Below are 10,264 nucleotides of genomic sequence, written 5' to 3'. Positions count from 1 at the left end.
ATTATATTCAGCAACATCTGAATTACATAAATATTTTTGAAGTTTTACACAGAAAGCAACATTGCTCACCTACACAGTTAAAAGACTTACAGTCCTGATTGCAATGTGTGTGTGTGTGATCATTCAGTGGTGGGGGAGGGGTGGTCTGCGATCCCAGGGGGTTCAGAACTTTCTGTACCTCTTACCCTCTCCTAAGTGGTTTTCTGTGCTGTAATACAATCTAGCATTTTAATAGTAAAGATGTACCCGTTTTCATCCTGTTACACTGGAGCTGTCAGCATTGAGCCATTGATGTTGGCTCTTGCTGACAGGGGAGATCTCAGGAAGAAAATATACATCTTGTCAACTTACCAAATGCTGATTGAGGTCATTGTGGTATTTTACAATTTTATTTGATTTAATATTCTATCAAATGTGTCTGTGTACACAAGTTGTAGATCTATAACATTCCCAAATATACACTGTAGCCAATTCCTTAGAAAACAGGATAGAGTTGCTATGGTTTCATTTTTTTGGATTAGAGAAACAACCAATATAGGAGACTGATTCATTTCTGTGTTGTCTACAGAATGTACTGCTTTATTACTGGGACACATGCCTGGACTCCCCCCCCCTTAATTGAATGATGCCAGGCCTTACCCGCCAAAAGGGGAGGCATATACCAGTAGTTAACTAAAAAAAGAACTCTAAAATGATGTGAAACAGCAACTGCCACATTCTTTATTATGGACAGTAATTTGCAGAAAAGTAAATGTTTTTTACTTACATCCAATGCAAGAGTATCTCACTCTCTTTACTGATTAAAGACGTAAATGAAATAAATGGCAAATTAAAAATGTAATCCCAAATAATGTATTTTTAGCCAAATCAAACATCATCCAAGGTCAGTTAAAGAATGCATATATGAAACTTTATTTAACATGTAAATAACGTGTAATAGGCCAGTCAATAGCTTGTGGAAAAACATCGCAAGTAGTAATGTTAACAGAAGGTCATCAAAAGACGCAACACTCGTATAAGGCAATTTATTAACCATTTTTTCTAAAAAGGAAAATGTACATCTGTGGTCCTTAGTTCATAGGTCTGCATCAGCTAACACACATGCACAAAAACTATTTGGTGATAGCAAATATCTGGTACTTAACAAAAGCAACACAATATTGGAGTGGGTAGTCAGCAAGGGAAAGCAAACACATGGTATTTTCACATTTAGAATGTGGCATACAATGCTAAGTAATTAGAGAAAGCCTTAAGGTCTGTTAAAAACCGATTCCCTAACCTTAATGATGTATTACACACTGATGGTCTCTACCATGCCTCATCAATTGAATGTCAGTGAGACATATTTTGTACAAACAATAGCTTATGAGTATTAAAGTAACTATTTCACCAGACAAAAACAGACAATCAGTAGTGCATAAAAGTTGCCATTTCAAACATATATACAAATTTCTAAGATACTTGCAATAAAACACTTTGGCTACCTGGTGTTTCCCAGCATGCTCCTGATTTCCTTTTAGATCTTCTGGTTTCTAAATCTTTGTAATATGTTTAATCACTGATCCATAAAACACAAAAAAAATACAAAAACACAAAAAAGCCTCAATGGTTTATAAATAGCTTTAAAACTTTGCCTACTGATTAATGTTATTTTAAATTCTGCTGTGTGTATATATATATACCGTATTAACCCGATTATAGGATGCACTTTTTTCTCATAATTTAAATCTTGGGTGTGGGTACGGCCTATAATCTGGGTGTAGCATTTTTACCTTTTCCAGGGTGTCTGGAAGACCGGATCAGAAGACTGCAGAGCATTTTCGGTAGTGCGGTCCAGCGAAAATGCGGTCCCCCGGCAACGCAAAAGCTTTAGTCCCGCCCTGATTCTTGATTCTCAACGTTGATGTAGATGAGGCAGACTGGTGCAGGATGTGGAGGTCACGTCTGCCGCATCTACATCAATGTTGCAAAACTAAAGTTTAGGTAAGGAGGGTGGGAGCCTCCTACCATACATTAAATGTAAAAGTAAATATATATTTTTTCTTTAAAATAGCACCAAACCATAAGGGTGCGGCCTTTAATCTGGTGCGGCCTATATTCGAGCCAATACGGTATATGTCAAATTACTGCACCATCAAATAAAAGATACATTTAGGAAACATGAAAAAAAGGAGCGTAAGCCTTCTTAATGTATTTGTAAGGTGGTGCAATAATTTGACAGCACTTATAATTATTGTATATGTTTGTCCTCATCCCTTCGAAGTATTTGCTTCTACTCTTATCCAGTAAATGTGGAAACAATTTGGATGCCAAAGTCAAGATTAAAGAGAGTCACTTTCTTTTGAGTTGCAGGGTATAAACAAAAATTAAACAATTTTAAGAACATCAATGAAATAGATGAAAGGAGAAGCAATCATATTCATGTATATAACAACCTATAACCGTTATTTGACTGTACTACACTCACAAGCTAAACGTATATATATATCATTTCCATCACATGGTACTTTATTTCAAATTAAAAATAGAAGAAAATGAAAATAAAAAGGTGCTAGTAATACACAAGTGGCAAAACCATCATTATATTGTATATTAATACAAAAAAAAGCAATGGGATAAACACTTCATCGCCCTATCGACCTTTGAATCTACAGGTGCAGAAACATGGCCACGTGGTAAATGGTGGCCAATCTACTGATTTGGAGTTCAAACATTGACTTCATGAAGTATCAGTTTTGTGGATAACAATGCTTAGACTGGAAAAGCCAAAGCAATTTGCTTCATCAGCCTCAGAGGCAGCCTGGGATCCCTGACAGCCCTTGGGCACTCTGTCTGTTGCGTTTTCTGGTTTACCTACATTGTTTCAACTATAGAGTTATTTGTACAAAATAAACTGACTAATAAACTGAAGCAAGATATCAGCATGTTGAAGAGGTATAGGGGGTCCTTATTTATGGGACAGTGGCTAGCAAGCAAATTTAGACAGAATTCTAAAAGGTACCACATGGACCAATGGTTTCATTGTAATTCAGTTGCTCAAAGAATTTAAAGTTCCAATCTAAAATTAAGCAGAACCGTTGTTATCCATATTTTATGACAGGGTTCAGCATGTTTGCAATTTAGGTCCCCAAGTATTAATATTTAATTCAGTGAACACTCCAACAAACCAGCTATGTTAATATTAGCTTCTCATATTAAACAATTCCTGAAGCACTGCCACTAGTACACACAATGCAGGTTGAGAAACTTAATGTGACCATGTATGCAGTGAGCGCTACCTGATTATTTAAAACACAAGTTAATAAAGATTTGCTCTTCTCACATACAATGTTACAAAACAAATACAGTTGATACTGAATATACATACAGATGGCCATCTCCATTAACTCTGGAAGTGTCAGGAAAGTGTGCACTATGTTGGTTTGGAAAACTCTGTACATCACTCTAACACTTTTAGTCTCCCCTCCCCCATTCTCGCAGACAGTAATATCTGCTTGTAATGTGTAACAGAAGTGAAACAAGTTCTTCAACAAAATAAATTTCCTGAAATAGACAAGAGTCACAGCTATGTGCCTACATACAAAGCCTTAGTTAAGACCAGAGAGAAAAATTAGGAAGAGTAATTCTGTGTGACCACATACTCCCACGCAGTGCCTTTTACATGCTTGAGGGAATGGATGATCTTGATATGTTCTGTCTAGACAGAGACAGCCCCATAACAGTCAGACACAATGTGCTTGAGCAGGCTGAATTCCTACATTGTTGACACATAACATTATTCATTGAAAAGAGATCTGACAGTGTACCAGGATGGCTGTTGAAATATTTACGTTACAGTTACTTGTATCATGTCTAACTAGCATCTGTAAATGAGATCTGCTTGTTTACAGCCGTTTTTTGATGAGCTTTTCCAGCTTGCGTATCCGGGATGACTCTTGCTCTGGAGTGGGAGTCTGAAGGGTCGTGGAACTGTTATCAGCGCCAGAAGGTGGTGCTGGAAGCCTCTGTCGAAACAAATCCAACATGGAGCTCTGCTCACTTCTTTTTAGGCCCTGGATAGATAAATATTAGGATATTCAATGCAAGTGAAGCAAACTGATAATTATTCAATAACTTCCCCAATAGACTCATATTATCCAACCTGAAGCAAGAATACAACAGTTACAATTCACATTAGAATTCTATGCACACCAAAAGCAAACCCTAGATAACACCACAAAAACCACATGCATTTAATGTTTACATACACACACATACTTTGGTCTTCCACAAGGAGCTTAAGCACTCCTAGAAATGCTACTGGTAACACTTTCCACAACTCTTAACCTAGATATACCAAATGCAAAAGCAGTACATCTCATACAGCTAATTTCATTTACACGGATGTGGTTGTAGAGTTCAACATGTTGAAAAAGTTCATCGTTTCATCATGTAATACATTTTTTTGAACAAACATTGATCAAAGATATGCATTAAATACTGAAACTTCAATAAGTTCATTAAAAATGGAGAAAAACAGATTTCAAGCTCTAGAGAGCAGGGCTCTCTATGGCTTTTGGTTCTTTTGACTATTTCCCCAGAAAGAGTTAGAGACCTGTTGTTGCAGACAAGGAGCCCATACAGGTATTTCGTGCCAACGCAAGTCAGCACCTTTAATAGTACAACTCACCCTCACATACCTCTCTCAGAAATAATGATTTTGGTGATCCTTGGTACAACATTTTACCGGTGATTTGCAACACATGCAATAAAAAGCTCAAACACTTGGGAGAATAAATATAAAACATAAAGCTGCTTTGGTTTTCAAGGCATATTTTGTACCATATTTCTGGTACCTCAAGTTAAACGTTAACTTTTTTTTTTTTTTTTTTTTAATAAAAGACACCATAAAAAATGTGATCTCACTAAAGCTGTTTTTCAGTACCTTGTAAGGATGTCAAAGAAAAAATTCTAGCTACTGGATTAAAGTGTGTGTCTCGCTCTGCCCTGAGATTCTTAATTAGTTGCTTTACATGTAAGGTGTACCTCTACCATAGTTTGCTTCTGGGAGGTACACCAAAAGATCCAGAAAGTCTTTCTACAAAATTGTACCAAACTAAGCTTCTCTGCTATCATTATCCTGTATTGATGACTACAGCCCTAATATCCCTAATGTAGATATGGAAACATATTGTAGCAAATCTAGCACGTTATTATTTTCATACTCTAATTTAACACCACCCCTGTTTTAGGGTAAACAAGTAATATGATTTATGTAATAAGGCATACTGATAAAATGTGTGCAGACAATGGAAGGCAAAGGCTATATTCCATTTGAATGCCACCACAGGAGGTCTGTGTTTTCATGCCCATGCTAATAAAGGATTTTATTAATTACATTTGTATCTTGCAAATTATAATGGCATCTTGCATTTAAAAATAAGGACACTGCCAAACTACGTATATTTGGTTCTGCACTTGCCTTCATCTCCAGTATCTTCTGGAATGTTTCTGTGGTGCAATCAGCAAGCAGTTTGATATAATTATCCACAAACACAACAGAAGGTTCATGTGGCGCCATCACTACCTGGGGAGTAGGAAGACAAGCAGGGGTTACACAAGCAGGTACTTAAAGATACACTCTAGCCACTGCATGCACTTGATATCCGAGTATCATCAAACTTTTTTGGCATGCAAATACATGGACAGATTCTTCAATGTTTCACCAGGAAATTGTAATTCATTGATTATTAGTCTGATTAAGGTCTGAGCTTTTTTTTATAGAGGGCAGTACAACTAAATGTGGCCCTCAAAAAGGAAAGGACTGTAGTCACCAGCATGCCCGAGAACCACGCAAGTCTTAACCAAAGTAACCAACAATGGACTTCCGTCATTATTCTCCCCTAGATTTCCCCAATAATTTGTGCATTAATGTATACATCCAATAACAGAAATACATGTTTTGCTAAGGGGCACATTTCCAATCAGCTGATACAGATTTCTCCAGGAGTCAGCAAACCAATAAAATTCTATTTATATTGACACATTTCAAGGATCTGAAATCTCATTTGTTCAAGATGAATCAGCTAGAGAATGATTCATATAGTTTAAGAGAAGTGCATTGGAAGAGGCAAAACAAGCTCACTGAACACACTGACCACTACTAGTGAAAAGGTACTTGTTCCAATCTTGTTTGTATGTATGTATGTGTATACAGGAGAGCGAGACAAAGCAGATCTCTATCTTTATGACCAGAACAATTCTGACCAACTTAATTTCTGGGATAAAGGCCCAATCTATCTGGGAACATAAATTTATCTTGCTGCCAGGGGGCTACAAAGAAATTAGAAAACCCCAAAGAGCATTACACTTATCTGCAGATATTTTGTGGTCTCTGGGAGGACAGAGAAAAGCTACACAGCACTTTTTCTGGTCGTTCTGTAATATTAACATGCGTGAAGCTTGGCGCATATACCATGCATAAGATACTGGGGTGGTTTTCTACAGCGAACACAGAAAAGATAAACATACAAACTATCAGTGTGCAAAGTCATTACCTTTGCTTTAAAGGTAACTAGTAAAAGTAAGATATGATCATGCCAACATAGAATTCACTTACGGACACCCACTGTTCCATGTACTAGGTATTTGCTTTCACATGTTCTCAAACATGTAATTTTGAGAAGAATATTTTTTCCTTTGTTAGTAACACCAATTACAGTTCCATTGTTAGTAACACCAATTACAGTACCAACAACTAACAGTACGGGGGAGGGCAAAATGAAAGTCAAGGTCAGATTAATATAAATGAAAATGATTCGGTTCTCAAATTTGCAATCTGCAAATATGTAAGATCTGGCTTGTCCTTTGGTGTCCTGGTGAAGGACCAACCTCCATCGTGGAAATAGTTATTTTACATCCGCACCCCTTTTCCTGTTCTTGTGTGCTACTTGTCTCTATCACCTATATTAAGTCATGACTATAAGAAGATTTCAAGAGGTGAGCTTCAGCAGAATAGCGAGAATGTGTGAGCTTTGCACTGCTTCGTGCAATCCTAGAAACTTACATACATTAATTTGACCAAAATAATACACAGTGATAACACAGGAAGCAAATGAGTGTGCAGCTCATAGCTCTTGGGAAATTGTTAATTTGGACAGTTCAAATTCAGCCACCCTATTCATTTATTCTCAAGCTAGGGGTATTAATTATGCATGTGCAAACAAGGCAAAAACAATTGGGACACATTTTTTTGGTTAGTTTTTGGCCCATTCATTCTCAAGCAACAAATTTTTAATTCAGGGACAAAATTCATGCTGTCTCTTTGGCAGAAGTTCACACCAGGTTATGAGAAGATAACAGACAGAAGGCAAAAGAGAGAAGACGAAGAACAAGAAGATGTTTTAATCATCCTGCCATATTTAAAACCAAATCACCTGCTCAAATGTACCATCTCACCTTTAGTATCATTTCTGCCCGCGTCATACCCTTCACCACGATCTTTGTGTAACTGGCTGGTGCTTTTCTCAGAACTTGAGACCCAATTGAAGGTAGGTCCAACAGAACCGTTTTCAATGAATGTGTGTCCAGAAGAAGCTGTTTGAATACAAATGATACTTCATAAAAATCCATAAAAAAGCAGGTCAGACAAGATGGACTTTTTATCTGTTCTTAAATACTTTACTTTGATATTCACAATTAAAAAATAGTAATATACATACTAATGGAAATTTTCCTGCAATTCCAGATCTTTCAGTGACTACTGAATTGAAAAACATGTGTTATCCCCTGTAAACAGGCTTCTTTTAATCTATATTTTTCAACAGACTGAGTTTCTAGAAGTAAAAACTAGCTACATTTGTGCACAAAAAGCTATTTATTTAGGTTGAGGGGCTGCACATGTCGGGGCAGTAATATAGAAGCTCTCACATACAGCAGCACAGAAAGAATCAAATATTTTTATATTCATACTTAACCATTTAATGACCTTTCCCTAGCATCACAGTTTCGTGTTCCAGAGAGTGGCTCACTTAATGACCTATTTCTTAATGAGATATTTCTTGTATCGGCATGTATCAACAGCCCAGACTCTCCACTGTCACCAAGAGCATGTATATGAATATGGTTTTACATGAAAGGTTTACTTGTGCTTAATTTGGGTAGGTACAATAAATATGAAAAGGGAGAAGTAAAAGAATTTGTGAATTTTGGGCATAAAACAATTGTCACAAGGGAGATAAGTAAAAATAAATAAATGAGGTTAATGTGTTGCATAGAGGTATAAAATTTAGGATCAGGGATAATCTGGGCAAGGCAGAACTGTTGCGGGATATTCTTAGGGAAAGTAGCAGAAACAAAAGACTTACTTAGGTAATAACAGATTGCCAGGACTACTGAGTTGTCAAGCATCATTGCTAACATTTAGTAAACAACTAGAACAAAAATTGGATTGTTCACTTGTAGATGTTAAACTAAACATTTAAGTTGTTTTAAAAACTTATTTTGTCCAGATGTACAAAGTTATGATTAGCACAGCAGCAGTAAAATCCAAACCAAATTAAGATCAAACTGCTGGATTATTCTGTTTATTGATGTACGGAAGAAGGTACATTGTAATTCAAATCCTAGACCGTTTTCGTTTGTTAGTTTGACTGCAATAATAAAACATTTTATTTCCTGCATAGAATAATTCTTCTAGAATACCATAGATTATAATTATTTCTGTGTAGGTAATTACATTTTGGAGACTGCAGAAGGCTGGAAAAGAACTCCAGATTTCTGGAGAAAAGATTCTTTTACAATGCAGGAGCATAGAAATGTTTTATAGAGGAACAAGCCATAATGAACCCCTATAACACTTTATTAATCTCTCTTACTACATCTGGGAAGTCAATCTATCTCAATGTTCTAAGGGTGGCGAGTGTTAAAATACAAAAAAAAAAATCCCCACAAAAGCGTCATGCAGCAGATTTTGAAGCCTGCAAAAATATATCAACAGCAGCAATCCTTCTTGAGTCTCAATGTATAGCATTAGCTTGCTTTTTATCCTCAGGACTGTGTCATTTACAGTAGACATACACAAATCAGCTACCTGACAACAGCTCACATAGGTTAAAATATATAAAACAAAACTAAGGAATGTAAAGCATGTGTTTAATGGTTTGTGTAAATGATATACTATAAAGAGAAATCTAACATTTAGGGTTTCTAGGCAGCTGCTTAATCTGCCTGTTACAGCTACAGAAGTATTTGCAGGACAGAAATTGTGCAACAAAAAAAGCTCAAATCTGATTTACAATACTTAAGGTGAGACTATGAAAGTGCTGTCCAAACTTTGCAGAAGCTACACTGTCAACTGCCTCTCCTACAGTCAACATGGAATGTAGTTTACAAGGAGCGGGGAGGGAAACATTAACCCTAACCTAATTTACTTACACTTTCATGCATATGAGAACAGAAGGCCACATTATAATTTACCTTCTTCATCTAAATACATAAAGGGATTCAGAACAATCCTTGCACTGCATCTCTTGTTTAGTATTGTGCACACTCAAGATACTCACCTCCAGCCAGCTTTTGTGCTGGCTCACTTAAGATTTCCAGGGATCTAATGGCTCGCATGCTCATTTCAATTCTAAAGCTGTAGTGTTATAAGAGGGAATTACTAAGTAGTTGAATTCCATACCTTTATTTCTCTTACTGTAAAGAATCCCTTCCTTTGTTGTGTATGAAATCTTTGCTCTTCCAGTCTCAGAGGGTGACCTCTTGTTCCTTGTACGTTTTTGTTAATGAACAAGTAACGGGAGAGGTCTTTATATTGGCCCTGCACATGTTTATTCAATTTTATCATATCCCCTCTAAGATGCTGCTTTTCTAGCATATATAGATGCATCTTTTTTAGTATATCCCTAAGATCTTCCAATCCCCTTATTAATTTTGTATCTCTTCTTTTTAAGGACAGGAGCCCAGAATTAAGGCGAGGTCTTACCATTTAATTGTTAAGAGGTAAGATGATATCCTCATCCTGCTGATCAATGCCCTTTGGAGTTTTTGACTGGCATTGCACATTGTTGCCAAGTCTATTGTCTACAATTATTCTGAATTAGTACAAATAAATAATGTAATTCCCATTAAAACATGTTTCATAGTCAAAAGTCAAAAACAGTACAGTCTGTGCATTTGTATTTATATTGTGAATTTTAATTATGGATTTTATATGCAAGAGTAACAAAAGCAAATTTCAAAACTACGCAGCGGTATTTAAAGGATTAAATGTGTGTCTTGC

At 36.4% G+C, this 10,264-nt stretch overlaps 1 protein-coding gene across 1 annotated transcript in view; it reads right to left on the bottom strand.

Annotated features, from left to right (window-relative positions):
- Window positions 1-2,695: 2,695 nt before the first annotated feature.
- VPS53 (VPS53 subunit of GARP complex) overlaps window positions 2,696-10,264 on the bottom strand; it is a 79,499-nt gene continuing 71,930 nt past the window's right edge. Inside the window, exons 20-22 of the mRNA XM_053454860.1 lie at window positions 7,438-7,575; window positions 5,462-5,566; window positions 2,696-4,052 (exon numbers count right to left, since the gene is read on the bottom strand). Of these exons, the coding sequence (XP_053310835.1) occupies window positions 3,885-4,052; window positions 5,462-5,566; window positions 7,438-7,575 (411 nt within the window). The 3' untranslated portion in view covers window positions 2,696-3,884. The remainder of the gene's footprint in view (window positions 4,053-5,461; window positions 5,567-7,437; window positions 7,576-10,264) is intronic.

The sequence above is a fragment of the Spea bombifrons genome, chromosome 2 (assembly GCF_027358695.1).
Source record: "Spea bombifrons isolate aSpeBom1 chromosome 2, aSpeBom1.2.pri, whole genome shotgun sequence".
In the NCBI taxonomy this organism is placed as follows: domain Eukaryota; kingdom Metazoa; phylum Chordata; class Amphibia; order Anura; family Pelobatidae; genus Spea; species Spea bombifrons.
This window is presented reverse-complemented; position numbering and strand designations above follow the sequence as displayed.